Below are 27,940 nucleotides of genomic sequence, written 5' to 3' on the forward strand. Positions count from 1 at the left end.
GAGGAGCTGCAGTTACTCTACTGTGTTTTTAAAAAACAAATAAAGCAGCAAATTGAACTAGAGAACAGTGTTGGCATGTGAGCAAACACCTATCTGTTTAGGCTGGAGATTTAACTATTACCGGCCTCCGGAGAATCTGGCGATTTTGGAACTATTTTGCTGTAGGGAAGTCAAAATCTACAAATTTAAAACAAAACAAACAAAAACCCCCGAACACCTTGAAACGACAGCTGGAGACTCCGTGAGGGGCACAGCGGTGCAGCCGCTGCCGATAGCGAGGCCGGGGCCTGACGGCGGAGCTGCCCTTCCCGCGCAAAGCCTCCGGCATCCCGCACTCCGCCCGCCTTTCCGGGGGCTCGTCCCCAGCCGTAGCCCGTCCCCCCCGGGGCAGCCGCCTCAGCCCGACCCTCGTCCTCCTGGGCCCGCCCCACCGCCTCCCGCTGCGGCCCTTCCTCCCTCCTCCACAGGCGGTGGCTGAGAACCAACTGCCTTCCCGCCGGGACTACAGCTCCCAGCATGCCCCGCGCGGGCCCGCCACCGCACTCGGCTCGCTCCCGCAGCAGCGCCCGCCGGGAGCTGTAGTTCCGCGCAGTTCCCTCACGGCTGAAGCCCCGGGGAGGCCGCTCCCCGGTCGGCTGCGCCACGGAGCTCACCGGGCGGGTAAGCGGCGACCTCACCACCTTCGGGCTGCGAGAGGCGGGTTCGCAGCGGGTCGCCGTGCGAGCGGCTCCTTCGCCCTCTTCACGGCGGCCGTGGAAGGCCGCGGCGGTGGCGCGAGCGGGGAAGCGTTAACCGCCCGCCGCCCCCCACCGGCGGCGGCTCCGTGAGGGTGAGCGGCTCGCGCCGGTCGCGGCCGGCGGAGGGACGCGGGGGGAGAAGCGCTGGCCGGTAGCGCGGCCCATAGCGCCGGGCGAGCGGCCGGGAGGGGGATGAAACGTCTCAATGGTGGCGGCGAAGAGGCGGCCGCTGCCGGGCGTAACCGCAGGCGGCGTCCCGGTCTCGGGGCTGCGCTCCCGGCCAGCCTGTTTGCGTGCGTCTTGTAGGGACAGGAGCGCGCTCGGGGCCCCTTCCCGCCGCGGGGTGTGTGTGTCGGCCGTCCTCGTACCGCCGGCGGGCGGCTGTGGTAACCGCGCTGCGGCCGGCGGCTCGGTTGCGGCTCAGGGAGCCACCGGGGCCGCGGGGCAGCTGGTGCCGCTTTCGCTTCCCGCCGGGAGGCTCCCCCGGCCGGGCCGTCAGCTGACAAAGCCCGCAGGAGTCGGTGTGAGGATACAAAGACCCGTCTCTCCCGCCGGTGGGGAGCCGGAGTAGTAACGAACGAGTAGAGAAGCGGCTTCTCTGCGAACAGCTCTTGTTTGGCTTTAAATGCAGGATAGGTAAAGTGTTCGGTCTTTTGCTACAGTCTTTTTTTTTTTTAAGAAGCTGTTTTTCTTCACCTGCTGTTTACAAAGTATTATTTCTAACCGTCTTAATACGTGTTTACAGCTAGAAAGGGGTAACTCCTTAAAAATTACCTCTTGGCATTACTCACTGTCAGGGACCTCTGTGCGGTTGTGCTGTGACTGCTGCTAGTTCAGTTTCTTTCCAGGTAGAAAAAAGCAAAGGGTGTCTTCATTTGTAAATTAGTTAATAGTCACGTTTAGACTTCATTCATCCCGTTCGGTGTGATTACATCCACAGGTTAGCTTGCTTTTCTGTTAATGAAAAAAAACAAATTCTGTTTAGGGAGAGGCAGGTTTTTCCATCACTATTAACAGCCACCTTGCTGCAGTCATCCCCCCACAGAGATTGGGAAATGGGGGCTCTGAGAAGACAGGACTTAATGAAAAATAAAGAGGTGTGTCCTGCATAACATTGTCCTAGTAATGTACGTTCTAGATAACTTCTTAAATGATACAGCTTTGGTATAAAACCATTAGCTTTAGGTTTCATAATGGGGGTTGCATTGTGCCCGTTGGGCTTGAATCTGTATTCCCTGTGACCTTCTCCTGATGCTGTTCCATTAATTTCAGTGGAACTATATGCCTTCTTACATTGATGGGAAGAGCCTGCATTTTTCCAGTGGAATAAATGTGCCTGTTTTGTGCATTCTTTTTAGAAGTCCTTTTCACATCTTTAGCATAATGCTAGGGAAGAAATGTAACTGGATGAAAGAAAAATGCACCGTGATGACCATTGTCTTTTAAAGGAAAATGAGTTTCTTTCTCATTTCAATAATTTTTCCTTCGGGCCCTTTCAGAACAGTAGAGTTTGTTTCATTTCTAATTTTAGCTAGAGGGAGCTTTTATAGGTATTGGCTTTTAAGGCAATCAGTGGCCTCTGCATAAATTACTGTTGCTGATTGATCATGTGAGGACAGTCTAGACCAAACACACCTCCTGAAGAAGTTCATCTTACCAGCTTTGCCAGCTAGAGTCAGTGATACAGTCAGTCCTTCCTTTTTTTTTTTTCCCCTAAAGAAAAAAGAGGGGGGGGAAAGGCAGGAAATTAAAACCCAATCTTAAACTGTTTTTCTCTTCTTTCCCCTACAAAACGCCAGCTTAACACAAGGCTAATCATAGTAGGGTTGTAACCATTTATTATTTTTACTAGCAAAAAAGTCAGTCTTCCCCCACACTTGTGAGCTTGCATTGCCTCTTGTTCCATCAAAAAGTTGACTTCTATGAAATAATACAATGGAATAGCAGAAAAAACACACTAGGGATGGCTTGGGCAGTAGACTGCTGCTTTCCTTGCCTTACCTACAGATTCCAGAAACAGTGCATTTGTGTGCATACCCTTAGGCTCTGAAGACATTGGAACCCCAACATCTTTGTTCTTTTCAATTACGCTATCAGTGGTTAGGTTTTACTTACTTCTCTCCACTGGGAGCATATGTTAACACAGTTTAGTCTTCATCTTGCTCTTGATCCCAATGCAATGGAGAATTACACATGGAAAACTAAATAAAAGGAGAATGTAGAACTGTAAAGGAAGGAGGTTGTGTGTAGCATCAGCGATGGTGTATGGCCCTGGTCCAAGTTTATTAATTAAATGAGGTAGTTTACTTTTGTTCATGTCATCGTCTGATGTTGTCAGAACTGAGCTAAAAATTTGGTTAAGGTTGCAGTGATGTACCGCTATTGATCAAGTTTTGACGTCCAACAAGAGCTCCTGTTGAAGCAGAAGGTCTTAATTTTTCAGCTATCTGTGCAAGGGTTTGGGCTACCAAATATCATCAAGAAAACCTCCTGTATCAGCTATTTTAATGTGAACCGTTGACAGAATACATGCAGTGAAGCAGGCTCAATTAATAGCAAATGGGGCAGGTGGACTACAAAGGGAGTTTGGTCCTATTTTCTCAGATTTCTTAGAAACAGGGATACAGGTAGTATATATTCTTTCTGTATTACTACCAGTTTAGGTTGCTTTTAAGGTGAATTCTGTCTTGTCTTGCAGTTCAGAAAGAGTCAGTAAAAGTGCATTCCTTCCCCCCCCCCCTCCCGCCTTTAGAAAACTTATAAGTGTTTTTTACAAAGTTAATCTGCACAGCAGTGGTTTTTACCACCCTCATTCTTGCAATGCAGCTGGACTACTGGAGAGAATACAATCAAATTGGAAGAGAGCTTTTTTTTTTTTGCACTGCAAGTGATAACTAGAAGAAATGTAAAGTAAACACGGATTTTATGACAATATTCTAATAATCTTTTGATGTTAGCTCTCTAGCAAGTTAATTCTAGGCAAATTGTGCCACTGCTACTACACGCATTATCAGTACTATGCATTTTCTGCCTTGCACACGTACAGCAAAACATTTTGCACTCTTTCAATTCCTCCAATGCCTGTAAACTTTGGCTTAGAAAATTCACAATTAGAAATCTGAAACTAATGCTGTTTTTAAAACCAAGATGTGTTTATTGGTGCTCAGAACCCCTGATGTAGGGGGGAAAAAAGTGCTTATTGTATTCTATTCAGCAGAAAAGAGTAGCATCTATTCTATTTAGTCAAATGCATCGTAGCTCTTCATTTCATTGCCAATTAGAACAAGCGTACTTGTATGCCAGCAAAGGTTGTGCTCTAGATCAGTTTGTTGTGCAATAGAGAGCTGTTGGAGAACATTATATTTTATTTAGCTTTGTGTAGTGATTTTATTGGTGTATATTTGGAATTAAATGTTTTTATTACTTATTCATGGAACATGTGATTGCTTCTCAGTCCTTGGTAGTGGAGGATTCTGCAAGTTTATTACTGTTTCTGGTCATGTTGTATGTAAGTACCGAAGTGGGCTGGTTGTGATACTATACCCTGTGTTCTCAGTGCCCATGGATATGTTTATATTTTTGTTTTTACAGTAGCAGAATTGAACGTCTTACAAGACAGCAATGGCTTTTTCTCTAGAATTTGAATATGGAGGCCACAGGGACAGATGAAGTAGAAAAGATAAAATCAAAGTTTATGTCGGCATGGCACAACATGAAATACAGTAAGTGAAACAGTGTATGGTAAGATCTTGTCTCCACTGAAATCAGTAGAATGTTTATTGTTGACATGAATGGGATCATAATTCAGAAATTTAACTATTATTAATAATAAAAATGCAATATGGCACTTGAAACCATTTTTACTCTGACAGTATAAACAGCCTGAGTAAACAAATTCCTTGCTTTTAATTTTCCAAATAAATTTGCGCAATTTCTTTTTAAATGAGTTATTCTAAAAACAGTAAATATATTACATAAATGACACTCAACTTGCATAGACTTTTAAACAGGGATAATATGTAATCATTTGTGCAGATTTTTTTATTTTTATATGTGCTTTTCCAGAAAAATTTTATGGTGAGTGAAATACAAACTCCGTTGAAGAATCTACTTCACGCAGTTGAGGAACATACTTTTCCACAGTTGAATTTCAGAAATTTGTTTATAAGCAAACAAATTTTTAAAGGTCTGTCCTTAATCTTTCTGCTTTCCCCCTAGGACTGAGGCTGCTCAGATTTACCACCAGGTTTCTGAAAATTTTGTTAATTCTCATAACTGAGCCTTGGAGATGTCTGCAAGATGAAAAGATACTTTTCTACTTTCTTTAAGGCTATCACATGGCTGCAGGGCAATAGTAGTCGTTACACCCTATATGTGATAGGAAAAGTTCAAGAAACTCTATGGACTTAGGATATAAAAGTCCATGGGATTTAGACTTAAGTGATTTAGACTTAAGCTACTGTCTGGGGACACTGTCAAAACCTAAAAACTGAATTCTAGCCCTTGAATTTGTACAGCATATTATACTACCCTTTTTGTGTCTGGAATCTGCAATTTGATTTTGTGATGAAGTATGTTTAATTAATCCTACAGGAAAAGCAATACCCTTCATGCGTTTTCACTGGTCATTTGTGAAGCTTATTGTATGTTGTTATAGGAGCTGGAAACCTCACAGAATCAAACTATGCAGTAATGAATTCACAATAGAGACAAAGCAACTTAAGATCAGCTTTAGCATTTCTGTATCCTAACAATTTCTGTGCAGTAATACCATTGTATTAACATTCCAACATTGATACATGGGTAACATCGTTACTTTAAAACTAGAATTCTGTTTTGGAGAACTATTAAACTTTTTGTTATTTATGAAAGCAAAACACAATTTCAGTACGTTTTCTCTATATTCCCCTTTCATGGATTACCTTGGGCTTAACCAGATGGTATTAGAAATTCCTTTTTGGAATACTTCAGTCACACATCTGTTACCTTTTTTCGTCTATTTTAGGTTGGGTGTTGAAAACAAAAACTTACTTCAGTAGAAACTCTCCAGTCTTTCTGCTGGGAAAATGTTACCACTTCAAAACTGATGGTATGTTTGTAGCACTTAACTCATTCCAACCTTATTCGGCAGGAGCTCTGTGGATGTATTTTTAATCTTCTAGAAAGATCCTCATTAACAGTTACCAAATTCAAAATGTAAACATGAAAAGCTTAGAAAGTACTCATGTAAATCTCCAACACCACCACTAATGAAATCCATCCTAACCTGCTTTATTCAGATTTTACACTGAAGTCTTGTTCTTTCTGTAAATATTAGTGCTATAATTTGCACTTCATTTCATTTACGTATCAATTTGAGATTTTCTTTCTAAAAACTCCTGAACAAAATACTGACAATACCTGTACAAAAAGCCACTACACCAACACCTTTGTTACCATTTTCCAGTATGTAGTTTTCTAAGAACATCTCTATTTGACCATTTACATTAGGTGAATTAAGCAGTTGCTTACTTGCAAGTCAGCAATTCCATTGGCACAGTAACGTTGGCTGCATTGCTTTTTTCTTTTTTTTTTCCCCACTGGCACATTTCTATTGTGTTTGCCTTCCAATTTTCCTTTCTTATGTTTGAAGCAATTGTGCCTTTTTGCAAGTTTGCCCTGTTTTTGTAATAGAATAGTTGTATGGTTTTACCTTCCTTCTAATAACAGAAGTGCCTTACAAGTTACAACTTAAAATTTGTGCTTTGCCTTACAGAATCTGGTGAACTCTCTTCAGATGGGTCCAATTGTGATAAAATCAACACGGAGATTTCAGGAAATGTTGAGGAGTTTCGTAAAGATTTTATTTCTAGAATATGGCTGACTTACAGAGAGGAATTTCCTCAGATAAAGGGGTCTGCATTAACAACAGACTGTGGCTGGGGTTGCACACTGAGAACTGGTCAAATGCTGCTGGCTCAAGGTCTTATGCTTCATTTTCTCGGTAGAGGTAAGTTATGAGAGAAGATCTCTATATTCGGCATGATAAGCATGGGGGTTCTGTAGAGAGCATGATGTTCTTTATGTAGCCCAAATCTGAAGTGCAAGCTGGTTTTGGTTCTGGACTCCTCATTAATATTGCATTTGTTACATTGTGTCAGCACAGTGATCTAGCTGTCCTACCCTTCAGTTTCTGAAAAAGGGAATACCAAAGTGTGTCAGAGGAAGATACTGGAAATTCCACATAAGCTAACTGTGAAGTAAAATACCACAAAAATTCGTGATCCTCTACCTGGGTATTGTTATTATCCATGCAAGCGTCCAATTCTCTTGAATCTTGCTCGTGTCTTGAACTTGAGGTGTGGAAATTAGTTCCACAGCCCATAGCCGTGGGCTATGGCAAAAGTGATGTTCTTTTATCAGTTTTAAAGCTGTACGTTATTCAATTCTTCTAGTATTACTATATTGAGTTAATAGAAGGATTCTAATCTAACTTCAATACATCATTCTTTGTGTTGAAATTTGCACTATTTCATTTCCTCCCTTCCTCCCATGTACTTACAGAGGAACTTCCTTTTTTTTTTTTTTCCTATTATTGTCTATCTCGAAATACTCGGTCACAGCTGTTTCAAAGGAGCAGCTTTAGGAGATCTGGAGCACTTTCTGCTTCCAAAGGCTAAGTGTGTATGTCCTCCCTATTCTTCCAAGCTGAGCCATGTCCTGCGTAGAAGTATTTTTGGTTCTCATCATTAACCACCTTTTCTTTCCATCCTCTTCTCTTTTCATAATCTACCACATTGCTCCTTTAAAACCATTGGTCCCATCCTCTGTTACTATTGCTTGTCAAAATCATCCAAGACACAGGCCTGAAGCTACCCAGGCACATTAGTTAGAGAGAATACAGTGCATTGTTTACTTGGCCATTTGTTGGATCCCAGCAATACTTCAGTAGAAGATAGTTCTGAAAGCCTATTCTGATAATACTTTGTACTTACTGTGCAAATATGATGTAAGCTGTGAACATAGTCCCAAACAAGCTGCATCACAAAGTTGCCTTTCTTGGCAGTGTCATGACCGAACTGTCAGATTGGCTCACTGAATGTTCCTTTTGCTGTAGATATTTAAGTCATAAAACATACATTATCCCTTTCAGCTGACTGCAGATATCAAAATGTATGAAAGTACTTCTGCTGAGAACACAAATTGCTTAAATATAACTTTTGTTATAAATACATCTAAAGATATAAAAAAATCTGATCAGAAGACTGCCTGTGAGTAGGAACATGTAATGGCTCATTCTGGAGTAACCCAAAACAAAAAAGCCCCAGGTTTCTAGCTTTAAAATCCACGGTTACAAAGAATTCCTTGCACTGTCCCCCATGCATCCTAATTTGGAAAATGATTTGGTGATTCCAGAGTGCTAGTGTTTCTGTGGCAATCCAAATGCACAGAAAAATGGAATCTGTATGGTCTTTCTGGGCTACTTTTCTCATCATCTAGTCTTCTGACAGCTGGTGAATTATCTTTTGAAAAGCTTTTTATGAGGTCTGGGTAGCTTTTGAAACATATTAAAGTGTTTACATGAAGTTTTTCATCGCTGTTTACTCTTTTCCCAGAGATGTTTTCATTATAGTTTAATGGTATTGTTGCTGTTACAAAGCAAAACTTGACTGCAGTTGCTAGCTGGAATACTTACACTTCCACTGCTATGTGGAATGTTCCAGATAAGTGCTGAATGATGTTGTAAATGAGTTTTTATTTTAAATATTAAGGTACTGGTAAGTTTTACTTTGAAATGCCTGTGCTTAAGACAGTGCCTTAAATTTGAAAACTCACAGTATGGGAATAGCAAGGCCTGTGATGTTGTTACACTGAGCTTAGATGTGCATCTGCCTGGGTCTGCAGTGAAAAATTAACACAAGTTTCACTGAGGGGTGCTGCTTCTGGTAAGATGCATTGATGTAGAGTGGTTGTCACACTAGTAAGAGTGGGTGACATGGATTAAGGACATTACCAGCAATACTTGTGACACTACTGGAGCCCCAAGCTTATTTTAATTCTAAAATCTTGGTTGCCTCTGTGCTTCCTCTTTGTTTCTCAAAAACTTTTACACAGATACTTCAGTAAGAATTACAAGGCTGCAGTTCTTGCTCTCTGGCAGTATTAGTTTGAAAAGGTTCCTCTGCTGCTGTTACAGCAGCTTTCTGAACCTCCATGAGTTTACCCAAATCTGGCTCATGGGCAAAAGCACCCTATCCGTAGGGTTTGTAGGGTGTGTTCCTTGCTTGCATGTGGCAGCTTCCCCGTTGCCGCCTGGGATGTTCATTGCAGACCTTCAGGATACGTTCTGATCTAACAGTACATTCTCTGTGTTTCGGAGGTTTCCTCACATGCTCTGTGTTGCAAGTAGTTCTCTGAACTTGTGGGAGAGACTTTCAGTCATCTGACGAGGGAAGCATTACTCTTCTCTAGATGTGCTGAACCACCGTTACGCTGTAAGAGGAACACTGTGTATAGGATGCGTTGTCAGAGAAACCTTAGCTAGAAATGCAGACTGTAGTAACTGTGCTGAATAATATTTAAACGTGTTTGTCTTGTAATCCAGATAAAGAATTCACAAGTTTAGTGAATAAAGAAATCTTGTCTATTTTTCTGCTGATCTGCTTTGACATTTTGCGAGGAAGAATTGTTTACTTTTACATGAACAATTCTTCAGGTTTGCCTATTTTTTTTTTAATAACTGACAAACCAGAAGAATGAAAAACAGCTTTTGAAATTTCTTGTTTGACTTGGATAAAACTTTTTAAATGGCACCGAATAGCTAACTTTCACACTTTTAATATGTAAGATAGTTCTAACCTGTGCCTTGTCATCAGGGTGTGTCTTGTATATCTTAACTGACTGGGATCATGGAGTCTGACCTACTCTCTGAGATAGGTGAAATGAAATACTACCAACAGTACACTTGTTAGCAATTTATGCTATCATTCAGCAGAAAACAAAAGCAAATCATACTCTATTTGAAGTCTTTGTTTACATTTTAACACTGATATTTGCATCTGAGAACATTAAGTACATATTACCAGTTTGAGGAACACGGAGGACAAAGGGATGTGCTTTGCTAATTATACTAAAATACTAAACCTAATATGTATCTCAAAATTTCTTACTGCAGCCTGGGTCTGGCCAGATGCGTTGGATATTGACAATTCAGATTCTGAATCATGGACAGCCCATACAGTGAAAAAGCTGACAGCATCATTCGAAACATCGCTCACAGCAGAAAGAGAACCCAAGATCCTGTCAAATCATCATCAGGGAACAATAAGGAGGAACTGTGATAACAATGAAATGAGAAATGAAGTTTATCATAGAAAAATAATTTCTTGGTTTGGCGACTCTCCACTGGCAGCTTTTGGCTTGCACCAGCTAATAGAGTATGGAAAGAAGTCTGGAAAAATTGCTGGAGATTGGTATGGGCCTGCAGTTGTTGCACACATTTTAAGGTAAAAATACCTTTATTCTTTGCTGTTACTGTGCCTTACACATTACAGGAGAAGCATTTCAGAGTGTCATGAGATTACTTCAGCTTAATTGAGCATCTAAGTGTTCATTATTGGCTTTGTAAAATGCCCATATTAGTAGCAATTCTAGAGATTTTTCAGAGGCAGGAGAGGAAATAGCAGTAGGTGCAGGAACTGAACTCTGAGCTTTGGTTCAATCTTACCTCAGAACAAAAATGACATTCCTATTTTCCTGTACTTTGGGCAGTAGAAGTCCCAAGTATCTCTCCCAAAACTAGGCTTTTATGTAGAGCTGCATTTAATGAAATGTTCTAAAAACTAACCACTCTTTCAACCTTGGAACATGCATAACATTATAGATTTTTTTTTTTTTTTATACTGTAACCTGGGGGCTGTAATGTACTGATAGTGTAATGAAATGTCAGAGCTAAAATTGATGTTTTCAGCATTTCTTTGCACACATCAAATTCTTGTGAAACTGTAAATGTATGGGACTATTAATATTATAATTATATCACAGTAAAAGTAAAGGGTCTGTGACATTCAGTGTGGTTAAAAAAAAAAAGTCGAAAGTCAAATTTCTCCATACTATGTGCCTTTATATGCCATTTCTTTGAATATTACCAATTTTTTGTTTGGGGTTTTTTTTAAAAGCTTTATATGCTTATATTCTTAGTGGATTCCAGTTTACCTACAAACTGAATCACTAACAAGTCATTTAAGCAGCAGAAGCCAAAGTTCATACATTTATCTAAATATATGTGTGAATAGAAGACTGATATTTAGTATAAAACTATATTAATCTTAAGTGAACCTGTACTGAAATAATCAGATTTAGATGTGTGCATATGTGAGAGGTTAGCATGATATATGTGTGTTCTTCAATTTTTTTCTGATGATAGAAACTGTCAGAATTCTTTTTGCTTGCTTTAAATTGCTGTAGCCAGTTTACCTAATGGGAGTGGGGGGGCAATTTGGCCCAGAATTCCATTGAACACAAACCCACCAGTGATTTCCAACACTGCAAAAGTTTCCTTTCATAGGTCTCCTTTCTCTTACAGCAGTACTAACAATGTATAGCGCTCTCATAACTTGAGAACGACTGTATTAAACGATTCCTCGAAATATATTGTGAGATAAAGGGATAGTGACCATTTACTGCAAGTGTGTATTGAAGTCAAAGGCTAATCTTCTATTTTGAACAGTTTAATTTCTTTACAAATGTTGTCCTTGATTGATGATCATGCTTCAGACTATCGACATATATTTTCTTACTAGTTTTTAGGTCCATTACTCATACTCTTTTGAGGATAGCCTAATATTGTAATTATCTTTTCAGAAGTTTTGGTGAAACCTTACAGCTTTTTATGTGCTAGCCTTTATTTCCATAGACATGAGGTGCTAATTTGTAGCTAGTTGTATGAACTGAGGTCAACTAAAGAGATCTATCAAGTTGAAAATAATATTTTTGTCAGCAAATTTAGCCTTTATTATCCCAATACATGTGACAGAAAATTGTTATAAACACAAATAAATAAAGTAGTGGATATGAATTTCATTGTAAGTTAATGTGTTTCTTTAGGCTTTTTTTTTTTTTTGTGGTTTTCATTGTTTTCTAAATAGCCAGACATTGTCATCTTTGTGGAAAAACATGTTGCCATATACACTGGATCTTGGTATGCAGTGTTTAAAAACAAACAAAGAACCCCTATCCTCCCAGCTGTATTTTTCAGGAATGGAAGGTGTCTTTAATTAAAAAACAAAACAAAACCAAAAAAAACCTCAAAAGCCCCAACAACACACATTTAAAACCAACCTGTTTCTAAAAATCAAGTAATTTATGTTTATTTGCTGTTAATTTCTTTAAAATCAGAGATGAGTTAAATAGTTTTGTGTTTGTACTTAGAAAAGCTGTTGAAGAAGCAAGAGACCCTGAGCTACAAGGAGTAACAGTCTATGTTGCTCAGGATTGTACAGGTAAATGATGTGATTATGTAGATTCTTGCAAATATTTTAGATGCTTTTTATGCCTTTCAGTAAGTACTTAACAATAGAGCTCTAAAGGAAAAAAATAAACTCAAAAATGGATCCACAAAATTGAGATTATGTAGATAAAAGGGTTCTTGATATATGCAGATGTTTGTTTTCTTTGAGGATCAGCCATCACAACTCAAAAGCTTTGTACGTTGCTTGTTTAGTACCTTATAGTGGAAGAGAGTGGAATTCCAAATCCAGCAAGACAACTTTTTCTTACAGTCTGCCTGTTGTAACTTTTTATTTTGGATTTAAATCAGTTAATGATCTGTTTTGTACTTGCTTCAGTGTTGTTTTAGCAATAAGCTAGCAAGAACTTCCATATCTAATTAAAAACAACCCCCAGAAAACAATCGAACAACTGAAAAATACTTCAGTTAGAGTAGATTTGTTAGTTACATTTTGTCTTGTGTATCACAGGATTCTCTGTTAGCCATTCTTCTAGAGAAAAAACAACAACACTGCACCAGTCTTTTAGAATCCTAAGAAGTCATTTTCACTTGGAGTTCACAGATGTGAGCAGGATAGTGAACCAGAGCCAGTGGTAACCTTTCTTCTGTTCCAACATGGCATTTTAAATAATCGATAACAGGCAGAGGAGCTTAGAGCTCTGGATGTTCAGGAGCAGAAAATGATGACAAGATAAACTAATCATGTGGTGAAACTTTACACTAATGACTATAGTCTTTCAAATCTAAGCACAATGTATTACTTCAGTAGCCACGTTTAGCTGCCAGAAATTTTAGTTATGTCATAACTGATCTTGGGATAGGACAGACAAGACCAACATCCCTGGGTAATCAATCAAACTGGTTTTAAAGAGATACTGTTTAATCATACACTACAAACCAGTTTCACCTGACTTACAATGATAGTGGAAACTCTTAAAATTCTATTAATTTTTTGCTTCTTTGTTCTGGTGATGATTTTTCTTATCTCTCTTAGTTTGGAGGGAATAAGCAATAATACTACATTAAGTTTTTTCACTCATTTTCAGTGACTGTGTTGTGCTAACTTTAGACAGTGAACTTGAGTATTAAAATCAATTATTGTCATCTCTTTTTTTCCTTTAACATGTAGATGTTTCTGTTAGTTGTAGGCTTTCAAGTTTTAAATTATTCCTTTTAATAGTAGTTCATATCAAGTGAATAAATATTTATTGGTTTTGTCGTAACCCACCCCTTCCGCGTTTTCCTGACAATGTATTTTATCTCAGCAGCAGCCCATTTCCATTCTACAAAATATTGCTGAAAATAAGGAGGCATAACACTGTTTTTCATCAGTCACTCAAGAGTTATATTTCAGGAGGACAATAATATTTTGAAGGACTGTAGTTTTAATTTGTCACACTAAATGATGACATGTTGTAGGTGTGTCTTTGCAAAAGCTAGCAGTTGTATTTTAAATACGAATATTTCCCCTCTGTCTCCTTTCAGTCTACAGTTCAGATGTTATTGACAGACAGTGTTCTTTTATGGACTCTGGAAAAGCAGACACAAAAGCTGTAATTATATTAGTTCCTGTGAGACTCGGTGGAGAGAGAACAAACATGGACTACTTAGAGTTTGTAAAGGTATGAAAGGAGAGTTCAATCATTTTTCAAATAGTAGCACTAGGTGATATGAAAAGTGACTTCATGATGGTAATCTGCTACCTATTAAATTTGTGGTGGTGATTTTACAGTTGAAGGTTGTAAAGTTTGACTTTACAGATTTTAAATTTCCCTATTACAAGATCAGATATAATTGTAGAGCACATGATGTCCCTTGGTAAAGCAGTGATAACTGTCCTACTCCTCAAGTAGCTACCTGAAAAGACATTAATGCAGTGGCTCAAATTAGAAATGGTAATTTAGTTACATATGCTATTAGGGCTGTGCTGTATTAAGTATCAGTCAGTATTTGAAAATACAAACATACCAAATTCTTTGTTCTGTTTCTTATTTTCTTAAACATTGCATGGTTTAAGGTTGTTGCTTGTCTGTTCTTCCCATTTTCTTTTGTCTTTTTCTTCCCCTTAAGAGACAGTTTAGAATTTTTTTTTTATATCTTTAGTCACTTCTTCAAGTGTGTTTTCACTATCTGGACATTAGGATGAATATTTCTAAGGACAGTGATGCAGGAGTAGCAAGGAGTTACCACAAATAAAAGTGAACTGGAAAAAAGTAAAACTCAAGGAAAAAGCAGAGGGGAGAAAAGTCTATGCAGTCTTCTTTTTTTTTTTTTTAACAGTTTTTAAATTTTTTTTAAATTTTTTTATTATTTTTTTTTTCCCTAGCAGAGGTTCTGCTTATGGTGCTAACCCCTGAAGATGTACTGTAATCCTACCTCTTCACCACAAGAATACTTCTCTTAAGGAAGAGATTGTTCTCTGAGCCCTGCTGATTTATCATTTTCCATGCTGCTGTTTATCTGTCTTTATATTCTTGTTTTAAAGTACCACAATTTAGTAGCATGTACAAAATCTGAGAACCTGTTACATCTTTTTTTTCTTTCTTTTTTCTTTTTCTTTCTTTTTTTTTCTTTTTTCTTTTTTCTTTTTTTTTTGTGACTGTCTTCTCTGTAAAATTTCGGGAAACATGTTTGGTTTTTAATGGCATGGGAACACACAGTGATGAAGCCTTTTATTTAAATGTTGAACTAATAAATTGTTTTTCTTTCCTGATTCTTTTCCTTGTATTTTCAGACAGTTGGTTTTGGAAAGTTTTAGTTCTTCACTGATTAATTCTGACACAATGAAGATAAGCCTGTGGTTGCAGATATGATCCACAGCAACCTGACTTTACTGTCAATGTTAACTGCAAAAAAGCCTTTGAATCAGCCATGTCCAGGAAAACACACGGTGCCTTTGTAAGCTAACAAACAGTTGCTTCTGCAACTTTCATAAGGCTTTCTCAGCAAAAGAAAAGTGACTCCAGTTCTGTAATACTGGCTTTTATTATTGACAGATATCTATGGCTAGTTTTACCCTGCAGAGGCTTTCTCAATTTACCTCTCAAAACCATTCTTTTGCCAGAGTAAAATATGTTTGTGTGGCACTGGGTTTCATAGCAGAGTCATGTTATCTAAGCTTGCTTTATACAACTGGCTTTACCAGGGCGATTGCTGCTGCTCGCTTACCAAGCCTGGTACTGCCTTTTGCAGTCTGTTATAATGGAGAGTGTGATTAGAGGGCTTTCAATTGCATATATTAGTCACTCCAATCTTTGTCTTGACTGTTCACAAGAAGTGACTAAATTTCTTGGGGTCTGGATTTAAGTTAAAAATGCAGATTTTAGAATGTAGTACAAGAGGTAATTTTTACAAAGGATTTTATATTTATGGATGAAAATTGATAAATTTTTTATAATTCACTTTCACAAGGAAATTCCCATAGATTAAACAGTTATTCATTACTCTAAGTAGTTTTGTTCCCTTTCTCTTTCACCGCCAGAGGATGTGCCTTCCTTAGCTGATTCAGCCTTTGCCTCTGATCTGCCTAAATGTTCTGTAATGTTCAACCATTGAGGAGCATTTTCTAAACAAGAAAATATTTCAAAATATTTCATATTTAAAATAAGCAGCACTTTCTTTTAACCTGTACAAACCATGCTGAAGTTGACTTTCTTAGCATCTCAGGTGGAGGAGTACAGCAGGTTTTGTTACATTACATGATCGTTGTCTAAGCAGATGAATTTTTTTTGCAAGAAGCTTTGGTCTTATTAGTATGTGAAATATCAATCACTTTGAGAGAATTTTTTTCCTACTTATACAATGATAATATAATGGTTATACTTTTACTGGTTGAGTTCTTAGAGGAGAGGATATAGATATGAATGCCAGCTAATGGAGATTTCACTTTAATTCAACTGAGAGTCTTCTGGATTGCTGTCCCACTTTGGGCCAGCGTCCAAGGTTTTCGACCCAACACTTCTCTAGTGCCACAAGAAAACCTCTGTGATTTATGGCCATTTAAAGGCTGTTCAGTTTTCAGAGTATTTAATGGTCTTGGGCTTCAGTTGCATTAGAACAGTTGGGCTCAGCTTTCTGAAGTGCTCAATGTTGGCAAAATTCAGCTCCCGCTGGAGCTGGAGGGATAACTAATGGAGAACTGTGTTAAGCCAAGACTGAATACTCACAAAATCCTAATGAGCCCAAGTAGAAATATGCTGAAGGGAGAAGGAGGAAAGTCCTCTGTGCCTTCTTCCCTTCCTTTGCTAGGTACCTCTTTTAATAGAGAAATGATCAAGGGGGATTTCTTTGGTGTCCGTTGACTGTGACTGCATCCAGAGCTTGTGGGGGATAGAGGAAATTCAGTTCAACTCCTGCAATCTTCTTACCTTAGGAAAATTGTGTGTTTATGGGTGAATCCTTCTCCCCAGCACTAGAAGGTATATCAATAAAATCAACATTTTATTACGTACTGATAAGTCTGCTAGGTTTGTGTGCTAGCGCAGCCACGTGGATTACAGAACCCAACGCTTTTCAACCCAAATGAACAGAAGTAAACTGGCAGCACTGGTGTGACTGTAGCCCATAGCTGATATCACAACTCTTTCTGTCCTTAGTGGCTCCTCGCTTTGCCGTGGGTGGAGTAGTACATTTCTTTCCTTACACCTCCAGACTGAAATGATTCCTGTATTTCACCCCCATGTCCCTCTTTAAATCCCATTAGGTGTATTTGTAATGTCTCTTTCTCAAAGTTGATGGTTCCAATTCCTCTACCCTCACGGTCAACATCCAGTAAAATTTATGGGGCTTGTCTGTTGTGTGTCTGTCTCCCCTCCCATATTTTGGGCTACTGTTTTTAGAGCTGTATCTTGTTATTACTCTTGCTTCAACTGGCATTTCTCCTTGTGATGTAAAAGTTCGTATTTTGGACAGACTTCTACATTTGAATGCAAAAAGAAGAGAGCCACCAGGGCCACAGAACGTAAATGTAGATGAACTCTGTAAATCTAAGTACTTTGATACCTTTTGACTAAGCAACCTGTGCTCAACTAGTCTGACATTATGTTTTGTCTCCTCCCTGAAAATTCCCCAATTCTCTCAATGTGTGGGCGTCTCAGGAAAAGGGAGGGCTTTCTCTGGAATATCTGGTGGTACGTTTTCTCTTTGGTCAGTTTTAAGCTTCTAAAAATTGAGTCAAGCCCCAGAAAACCATGCAGTCAGTCTTTTTTTTTTTTTTTTTTTTAAAAAGGAAAAAAAAAGCTATTTGCCTAAAAACAGTAAAGAAAGAGCCAAGATTTTAATTCAGTTTAATACTTACTCTGTTTAACACTGTCCTAATTATTTAATGTTCTTGTTTCAGGGAATTTTAAGCCTTGAATATTGTGTTGGTATTATTGGTGGCAAACCCAAGCAGTCATATTACTTTGCTGGATTTCAAGGTTAGTGTTTTAATATGTTACGTCTCTTCAGTATTTTTGTTAGGAAGAGTTAGGAAGTTAATATCAAACCAGTGGGAAATAGCATGATTAAAATAGCAAAATGAGTACCTTATTAATTCATCATGTCTACCAAAGTCCAGTCATTTGTCATTTACCCCATATAGTAATTGGATTCTGTAAAATGTACATTTAATTTCCATTGTTGCATAAACAAGGCATAATTTATCTGTTTCACCAAACTTCAGGAGCATTTGCTGTTGCTATCTGGCAGTTCTTATTTACATATTTACTTTTTGCTAGTTTAAGTGGTGTTAGTTGATGCTTAAATGACAAGCAATATATTCTTCCTGTCAGGATGAAGTAGCACAATACATTTTTCATATGCAAACTCCAGAACATAATTGTGTGTTTGTAAAAGTAATTTTATCACCAAAAATTAAATGACAGTCTCATCACTTTATAAAAATTCTGCTTATACAAGCATATTTGATTATGCAAAAGTTAATCTGTCCTGCAAAAACCTATGCTTCAGTCAATGAATATCAGCCTGGCAAGCAGTTACTTGCTGGTTTTTTTTTTCAGCTGTTCTGCATAGAAATTGGATTGTAAGCAGTGTAATAATAAGGTGTTTTTTGAATTACTTGTCTTCTGTTTTGTCCTTGTAGATGACAGTTTGATTTACATGGATCCTCATTACTGCCAATCTTTTGTAGATGTCAGCATAAAGGATTTCCCTCTTGAGGTAGTATGGATATAGACCTGGCACTGTTTTCTTCCCATATGAATCAAACACTAATTATTTAGAGATGTTCTAGCTAGCTGCATCTTTATGGGTTTACAGTTACATGTTATTTATCAAAGTTCTGCCCTTCTTTATAGGCCTATAATCAACAAAAATGACCAGAGGTTAAAAACTCAATATGGGGTTTTAATTTTTACTTCATTAATCTTTGTATGTTTCTTTTTAATGATCAGAAAACCTCAAAAATAGATGATCACTTCATTTAAGAACTTTTCCATCAAAGACAACAGACAATATTTGGAGTACTTAAACCTGAATTATTTGGATTTGGTTTTGTTAGTTTGTCTTTTTGGTCAAATTTATTTTAAATTCAAGTTGCAATCAACATCATGGAGAGAATTACTACAGTAATTACTACTACTGTAGTAATTCTCTAGTAGTATTCAATAGTAGGAGCCTGCTGCCAGGTTGGAACCAGAGTTCCTGCAGGTTTACCTGCTACTGCTTTATTCAGGAATTTGTGATATTTCTATACTGGAGTAGGTGGTTACTATTTTAAATGTAACTTTTGCTCCTAACAACTTTGCATGTCCCTTTTTTAGCTTCATACAAGTGGAATTTTTTGATGCTTATCAGTGAGGTTTGTGGTTGACTAGATGGATTTTACTCAAGTCTTCTGAACTGTTTCTTTTAATGAGTTTTATTATTATTTTTAATCAAGCTATTCTTATGGAATAGTAGTGTCCAAGAAACTGACAGGTCTTGAAAGCATTTGTTCTTTCTTGCTCTGCCAAGCCCTTTCTAGGCCATGACTTTCTGGGTGCATCTAGATGTAGTGAATGCATCTTTTCAGGCTATGCCTAGGTCTTAAAAATCATGTTTGGTTTGTTTTTTGGTTGTTTTTAACAATAGCGCTTTCCCTTTTCTTTAACCTCTTGCCAAATAACTTGCATGTAAAATAGAGCTAAAGGAGGTTATTAAAAAACGCAGTTTACAAGTACTATGGGAAAACATTATCAGTTGCAGAAGTAAGTGTTCAATAGCCACAGTACTCACAGTAGAATTACTCGGTGCCATCCAAACTCTCCTTCTTGATCTTCTGTCCAACTTCCACATGAACTTCCAGTCCCCTCAGAACAACATTCAGTGTAGAAGGACTCTCAGGGTGCATCCACTGCTCAGGACAGCATCAACTAGTCTAGAACAGAGTTGGTTATTAATAGCGGTTCCTCATGCCACTGTGTTCTGTGAAGTTAAGCACTCCTAAACATGGAAACACAGCTTCAGAAACAACATACTGCATTTCAGTAAGGAAGAGGAATATGTTTATCTTCACCACCTCTAAAATACTAGCTACCTAATGTAGCATTGTTAAAGGTTTGCAGGGAAGTCCTGTAAACAGTGGAAGTGGGTCATATGCAACTCTTAAACTCACACCTGAGAAACTGAGTAGGTGATCTTAAATTGACTTTTACACTTAGAATGTAAGCCAAACAGTGTGTAATGAAGTCTCATATCTTCATGGCTTCTGTTTTGTACAGCAGCTAAGAGTTAAACTGCAAACAGTGGAGTGAACCGCAACAGTCCTTGTTACAGTGAAAAAGATCTGTTAACATAGGTTGAAGTTGATCACAATACCTTAATCAAAACACCATCAAATAGTATTTAGGAAAAGTACTTGGATATATCAAAGGACTTACACAGGGCTAATGTCAGATCCTAGGGCGGACTTAAACACTACATATTTTTCAGTATTTGTGCTTAACAAGATGCTTTAATTAGTGTGATATATAAAAGTGTAAGATTCTCTAGAAAATTAGAAGGTTCAGTATTTAAAAAAGGAACACAGTAGCAAAATGTATCAGAAAATATCCTAGACAGAAACTTTCTGTATTTTTAGAGATGCCTTTAGATTTACCTTGTTGAGATATTCGGAAGAAGAGTTGGTGAGTCCCAGCTCTAGCTATTTGTATTGTGGCAGCAGCCAAAGATTACAGCTAAGATGCTTGTTGCTTTATGCTAATAACTGTAGTAAAATACAATGTCTTCTCTGAAGATTTTACAGTTTAATTGGGTAAGCCAGGCAAAAGGTGGGAAGGGCACAAAGAAGCAGAGCTGAAGGGACTTCCTTAATGTCACACTGTAGCTCAGTGGCCAAGCTACGAAAAAAAATACGCATCTTTTTGGTTTCTGTTCCCATGACTAATCCTTCAGATTGTGCTGCAGACTGGCATTAATATGAATTTCCAAATAATAATAATAATATTTTTAAATGTATTGTGAAGGTATGCGAGCTGCCAGCTTGGCTTGATCGCATCCTAATGCTTTTCTGCAGACGGAAAATATATTGCAATTTAATGCTTAGTGCATTTAATAGTATTATATCTTTGTCCAGAAATGTCAAAAGTAAACAGAAATTGCTTTCTTAGTGTGGATAGTTGCTTGTTAGATTTATCTGTAGGGAGTATTTTCAAAATTGACAAATTGTCCAGAATAAGTTGGAAATCAATCCACTCTGTATTGGCTTCCAGAATCCATTTGTTTGGAGGAGTGAAGAAAAAAAAAAAAAAAAAAAGAAAAAGCCTACCCGCTTCTCTTTGTTGTAGAGTGATTTGTGTAGCATTACGACTACTGCCCTGAACAGTGTGGCACAACCGAGGTTACAGTGTTGTTGCTGAAATGCGCTACGTAAGCCACGGTTCAGTTTATGTATTTGATGACTCAGGAATGAATGTTCAAAATACAATTTCTGCATATAAAATTTGAACAGAATTAGGAGAAAAAACAGTGACTAAAAACAATCTTGTAGAAATAGTACTTCTCATCTTTGCTTATATTTTTTTAGCAGAGGTTTAATAGAAATACCTCTCTTAGGTTTGTAATCAGGAGTAAAGAACAATACACTTCACTATGTAAAGCTATTACACTGACCAATACTCTCAGATTAGATAACTAATCGCTGTCGTTGACTTTCTAACTGGCTAAAAAACACATTAAAAAAAAAAAAGATAAAATGGGTTTCTGGTATACAGACTGCATGATGTTAGCTGTCAGGGGCTGCTGTTGCCGTAGTCAAATTGGATTGTAACAGTTGTTAGTTATCCTTTACAGCGGAAACACAGTGGTGTTGGTGAGGAATCTCCTGCGTTGCTCTGTCCTGGTCCTGTGCTGACCAGTGCTTGTGCCAGAAGAGCTGTGAGCTGTGCACAGCTTACAGGGAAATGCAAAAGGAAATAGCATGGACTATTCGCTGGAGAATATTGATCACTGGGGGAAGTTAATGAAAAACAAAATCTGCATTTTAGTACAGCGGTATCTCTGTTGCACTGTGGCGCAGACATGGTGCGTTAGCGTTTGTTACTGAGCAGCTGTAGCAGGATTGCTAGTGATTTCACAGAGGTAGGATAACAGGGTAGTCCTGCATGTTAGAAGCAGAATGAAGAGGACTACCTTTGAGAGACAGTCTGTGGTGACCAAGTAATTTCACCTATTAGACAGTGAGCTCCACTAAAACTACAGTTCCTGTAATAGACAAACACAGAATCAGGGTAGATAGTATATACTTTGCTTTACTCTCCTGAACAGCGAATGAGGAGTGTGGGGAAGGGGGGGGGTTGTATTTGTTTGGTTTTTCTTACAGCATGGCTGCTGATAGTTCAGTTCACAGCACTGTCAGAGCATCATCTGTCATGGAAAGAGATTTCACATTAGGAAAAAAACATTTATCAAGCAGAGCATGTTGTTTGGTGTTTTTCCTACTTGTGGATTATTGTAATATGGTTTTGCTGTTCTGGTTTTTGTAGTGTTTTTAACCCATTTCATTTACTAAAAGAAAATGCATGAGGTTGGTTTATTCCATTATGTCTCTTTTATAGAGGCTGGGGGAGGGAAAGGGGCAATGGGCGGTGGTAGTAAAGCAGTAATTGTAAGACAGTGCAAAAGCTGTTACAAATTCAATTTGCAGAAGAGCATTCACCTCCTCTGCCTTGGGAATATTCATAAAGTACCGCTCGGAGCGGCAGACCTTTGACAGATTTCAAACTAACCTGGTGTTGTGTGCAAGTTTGGTGAATACAGCATAAATAGCAGGAGGTTTTATATATGTTGGGGAGAATACTCAAATATTTGGGGGGGGGGGGGCATGTAGGAGAAATTACTTCAAAATTGTGTGCTGGGTTTTAATTCAAGTGATACAGGGGATTGTATGTTAAAGCTGTTGGGGGGGAAAAAAAGTAAATGCATCGGTCCGTACCATTCTCAACCTTAACCATGCATTTCATGTTTTTTAATCTTGAAACTTGCAGTCATTCCACTGTCCTTCTCCCAAAAAGATGTCATTCAAAAAAATGGATCCGAGCTGCACAATAGGATTTTATTGTAGAACTGTGCAGGACTTTGAGAAGGCTTCTGAAGAAATAACGAAGGTAGGTCTCGAAGTTACCAAATTGATTCCTCAGCCAGAACAGCACATGTGTACTGTGTATGGATAAGGCAGAGAATCAGCTTCACTCTTCTAAATAGACATCATTCTTTTCTTGATATTTCTTGCTGCTTTTACAATCACGAGAAATCTGGGTTGTTTTTCATTGGGTTTTACCAATCCGTAAAACCCGGGCTGCATCCTGACAGACGTGCGGCCGGGCTGGCGCTGGCAGGCCCACGAGGTGGCACTCTTGAAATGGGAATATTGCTACGGCCAGCCCTGGAGCCGCGGGATTGCCCCTGCCCACCCCAGGAGGAATTTTGAAAAGGCAATCAATCCCTCGGGAGGGATTTTTTTTTTTTTTTAATGGAAGCATTTGATCAAGATAAAATTGTAAGTTATTTCTTGTTAGCGTAAGTGGTTTTTTGATGGCATTTAAATGTAAAGCAGTGTGTTTATGGTTTGGTAACAATGTTTTGAAGTCTATGGAGCAGGTATCACCCAGCAAATCCGTCTGATCATGTCCTTCTGCTTGAAAAACATCGGTATAGGTTCATTTAGGTCCAAATGTAATTGACTTTTTTTTCCTTGATTATTACAGCATGTGAGTGCATGAAATACAGCATTATTAATATGCTGTATTAGCCGTGGTACCAAATAACTGGTTTGTGATTTTTAAAAAATAGTCTGTCAAAGGATGCAGTGGCCACAGAAGACGGTCATAGTATTAATATTCTAACCACAGTAGCTATCACAACAGCACAAAAAATTAATGTTTGTACAGCATTTTGAATGTCCTGTTAAGTGGCATTAGTATTATAATCAAAAAAAAAGCATTTTTACACGTAATACTATATGCAATCTGATTGATGCTGAAGTTGTTTCTTTGATCCTTACACAGAGGTAGAAAATAGATTTAAAGTAGAAGCTCCTAAGCAGTGGATATATGGAAAGTTTAAATAGTGAAGTTTCTATTCTTCTATGTTTTCCTGTTCTGTCATGTATAAGAATGAATGTAATAACGTGGTAAAAAAAAAATCTAATTACAAAATTGGTTGCATTGGAAGTTTTCTTTCTCTTTTTTCGTTTTTTCAAGTTTGGGATTAAGTACATTTCTTTTTCTGAATATATGTTGCAAAAATACTCATGGCTGATCTAAGTCTTGGAGCTATTATCCTTGTATTTTAGATAGAAGTTCTTTAATATTAGTTACATTATTTCAAGCACAGTAAGTTTGAAAATAGAGGAAAGTTTGGATTCAGATACAATGTGAGACACATTCTATGATCTTTCAATCCTTCCTTCACATCCTTTGGTTTTTTCCCTGCTTTTCCATTATTTTTCCCTTTGTTTGCAATTTGAGTGCAATAACTCTTGAACTATAAAGCACAGTGCACTCCCAGTGGACCCTGCGTAGGCTAGACTAAAAAATTCAGGTTCTCACTGCTTTTGGGGGCAATAAGAGCTGGGAGAAAAGATTTAGCTTCTATTACTTGAGGATAAATCTTATGAGCCATATATTCAGTGACAGAGAAATTAAGCATTGAAATCAAGGGCCCAAATGGAGTGATTGGTGAAACTCCATCCAAATCACATTCAAATTACCCTTTGCTTCTGTACTTCCTAGTTAGGCAGCTACTGTTAAGTAGTTTAATAATACCTGGAATTAAATAGCTGATAGATTAAGGAGACCTGGAAACACACCAGACTTGAGAAGGATGGATTTACTGACTGGCTGTAGTCTTCCTTCTGTCTTGCGCTTCCAACACAAATACGGAGCAGGCACAGCAGTTCTGTCTGGCTTCTCAACCCCACGTTGCTGCTACTTGACATTGTTACTTAACTTGTGCCAGGCTTGTCTTTCTGCTAATGCAGTGAATTGTTTCCTTATCAAAACCCAGGGCAGCAAATAAATAATCCACTTGGGCTACAGCTGCGTTTGCCTGTTTGTAGCCCAGGTTCTTAGCAGAAATGAAAAGTTCTCTGAAGAACTGGACCGATTCAGTGTTGAACTTGGATGCAGTTCAGCACGAAGATTTAATTTGCAGTGACAACAGCTGCAATCTAACACAAAAGTATGTTTATCAGTAAACTTCTGTGTAGGAATCATCACAGTGGTATCCAAAGAACTTGCAAGTTCTTTATAGTTTCAAATTATCAGTGATCACTGAGTGAGATGTAGCTTGATAATAATTGCAATAATCTTAACCAAGTTCCACTCGACTCCTGTTGAGGCATTTGCCTGTCCATCCAGTTTATGTTCTGTATTTAGTATTTCATCACCTCCCTTAGTACAGAGAGAGGTGGTACACCTACCTGTAGAGAAGGAAGTTTCATGAACAACAGCAGTGGAACTGCAGGTGCATTTTTTTGCAGGAACCATCTTTAAAGGTGCGATAGTAGTTCAGTCATCATGCGTTCCCTGAGGTGCAGTATTGGGTTGAGTTTTCTGTTGCAAACTTTCAGTTAGGAGCAGGCCAAAGCCCACCCGTCCACTTCCCAGACCAGCCAACAGCCTTCATGTGACCATCCGTTTCTGTTCCTGCTAAGCCAGCTTGTATTCAACCCCTAGAGATGAAAGGGTTTGCATCTGATTATTTAGTCTTCTCAAGAAACAAAGCATTTCTGCATCTTACAAACGTTTTTCTTTCTAATGCTCATTTGTTAGTCTTCTTTTGTCTCCTATATCTCCTTGTTCTTTTACCCATGTTTCACATTACAATAGCCAAATGCAATTAAAATAGATGAAAGTGCACAATTTCAAACCACAGTAAAAATCAAGGATTTTACCAGGAGTGTGATTTTTATTTTTTTTAACACCCCCCTGCCCCTGACTGTGTTTTTTTTAAATAGTTATTACTGTTTAAAGACACATTTAGGGTTTTTTTACTGGTTTAGATTAATTGTTCTCATGAAATTATGCTTAGTGAGTTTTAGTTCCACACAGTGTATGTACCTCTAGGCTACCGTAGTGCTGTGTGTCACTGCATCACTGCACTGTTTTTTCAAAGCAGGTGAGAAATTTAAAAATAAATAAATAAATCAGTGAACAATTAAGCGTCCAAAACAGCCTGAAAGGCTGAAATGTCTTTCCGTATTTGGAGGATTTTCACCTGCTATTAAAGGTATTTTGCTGATCTGTTTCAGTATTTATCATTCCCCACCACCCGCTTTCTACATGCTCAATTTTCTTATTTATAACTGTAGATTTTTGGCACCCTGGTTACCACAGCCTGTTACTGTCATCTATCTGGTTTTAGCCATGTGCTTGTGATTGGCTTATTTGCATAGGTGTATGTGTTTAAACATTTAATAGAAACATTGATTATTGTACATGCTGATTCTACAATAAATATGTCTCCCCGAGATGCTTAGTTGCTACAGAATTCATACCTGGAGGAGAATGTTATAACCATTAACTATTTTGTAGAGGTTTTTTTTCATCTTCCCGCACTGAAGAAATCAGCACACAGAGGTGATCTGTATGGAACAAGATGCAGGGTTAGGTGTAAGTGTAAAATGAGCAGCTACCTGAAGAAGAAATGGCAGTAAATGTTTGTTTAATGGGAGGACAGGATGTTTAGATTGTGTGATGCTTTTGTTTTAATATGATGATAAAAATAACAAGTGCATTTTTTTTACTTTGCAGTCATCAGATAAATATCACTACTTACTGTATTTCTTCACTTGCAATTAACGTTTTATCTGGTGTTTTACACTGTAGATGCTGAAATCTTCATCTAAGGAGAAATATCCCTTGTTTACTTTTGTAAAGGGTCATTCTAAAGACTATGACTTTGCTTCCAGTCCACTCCATGAAGAAAATGACCTTTTCTCTGAGGATGAAAAGAAAAGATTAAAAAGATTTAGTACAGAGGAGTTTGTCTTGCTTTAAGGACATTTTACACAAGATTATTGGCAGCTGTCCAGGAAAACACTTGTCTTTTAAAAAATAAAAAAAGTATGTGTCCTCCTCCCCCAAAAAGGCAAGCTTGTGCTGAAATTGGTCTATTTTCTTAAAGTTAATGTTTTATATGTTAACAGTCTTTAAAATGTCATTTATAAATGTACTAATTATTTTTGTTCACTACTAGTTGGATGAGTTTAACGTTACATTGTGCTAGCGAAGACAGAAGGCATTGTTTAGAGCCAGGTATGCTGACATGTGCCTACGTCCTGGGCTTGCCCTCTTAAAAAGCTTGGCCAGTCCCTGAAGCCTACCTAACTTGTGACCCGAATGTCACCGTCAGTCCAGGACAAAACCCGAGCAGCGGCTGCCAGATACGGGTGGGTTTTGTGTCACGGATGCGTATCCATAGGTTTTGAGACCATGTTATGTCTATTTGTAAGCAAAATTTGAGTTCTGTATTCATGTGATAAGGATAGAGCCCTAATCTGTCTTGCTACGTAAGCCCAAATAATAGTTAATGCTGTAATCGTGACACGCATCCTGAGCAGCACAGTGTAGGAAAGGTAAGTTCGATATATCAGTAGTAATTGTCAGTTGCAATACTGATATAATTATATAGGCTGAATTGTGAGTTAAGATACTATTTAGCAGTATGATTTTATAATGGTTTCTCATTAAGCTTGCTTTGGAGCCTTAATATCAGGAGTGAAGATAAAGTATTACCTTTCCCCACAATTTTTAAAGGTTATACTATTAATATTAACGGCAACCAATCAAAGCAGCTAAAGACAATTATTAGAAGAGAGCGGTGTTTGTTTCCTGTTTCAACTACTATAATGTTGAAGCTCCTCTCCTGTTAGTGCAGCTTTTAAATCAAAGCAAATGGGGGAGTAGATGTTAAAAATTCTGGGCTGTGATTTTTTTTTTAAATTTTTTTGATACACGTTATTACTGTACAAATGATTACTTGATGGTGTGTGTTCTCAGATTGCAGACAAATGTACATAAATAGTTTCATGTTTTAACAAAGTAGATGCAATATTTAATATACGTATTAACACTGCTTGGAAAATAAAAAAGGTGTGAAAACATTAAATACATGTGCCTTTTATATTAGTATTAGATCCTCTAAGAGTGACTATAATCCTGCATCTAAAACAATATTGTAAGGTGTGAATACTGTTTATTTGCAATAAAGGCAAATTTTATTGTCGTGTTGTAAA

The 27,940-nt window shown here is 38.1% G+C and overlaps 1 protein-coding gene across 2 annotated transcripts; it reads left to right on the forward strand.

The window, feature by feature from the left end:
* Positions 1 to 465: 465 nt before the first annotated feature.
* Positions 466 to 27,940, forward strand: ATG4C (autophagy related 4C cysteine peptidase). Of its 2 annotated transcripts, none has more exons than XM_054833817.1 (11): positions 466 to 829; positions 4,329 to 4,459; positions 5,743 to 5,826; positions 6,493 to 6,726; positions 9,892 to 10,222; positions 12,147 to 12,217; positions 13,711 to 13,847; positions 17,564 to 17,642; positions 18,308 to 18,384; positions 22,689 to 22,808; positions 26,532 to 27,940. In XM_054833817.1, exons 2-11 carry the CDS (start codon positions 4,384 to 4,386, stop codon positions 26,700 to 26,702), a joined length of 1,380 nt encoding a protein of 459 aa, XP_054689792.1. In that variant the 5' UTR covers positions 466 to 829; positions 4,329 to 4,383; the 3' UTR covers positions 26,703 to 27,940. The 2 variants fall into 2 exon arrangements, with proteins under 2 accessions (XP_054689792.1, XP_054689793.1); XM_054833818.1 differs by having other exon boundaries at positions 466 to 660.

The sequence above is a fragment of the Grus americana genome, chromosome 8 (genome assembly GCF_028858705.1).
Source record: "Grus americana isolate bGruAme1 chromosome 8, bGruAme1.mat, whole genome shotgun sequence".
NCBI lineage: Eukaryota > Metazoa > Chordata > Aves > Gruiformes > Gruidae > Grus > Grus americana.

Excerpts from the sequence above, each read along its gene's own strand:
- ATG4C (XM_054833817.1), top strand. The coding sequence starts at position 4,384 with ATGGAGGCCACAGGGACAGATGAAGTAGAAAAGATAAAATCAAAGTTT. Across the intron at positions 12,218-13,710 it reads TGTTGCTCAGGATTGTACAG|TCTACAGTTCAGATGTTATT; the intron begins GTAAATGATGTG and ends GTCTCCTTTCAG. Across the intron at positions 17,643-18,307 it reads TTACTTTGCTGGATTTCAAG|ATGACAGTTTGATTTACATG; the intron begins GTTAGTGTTTTA and ends TTGTCCTTGTAG.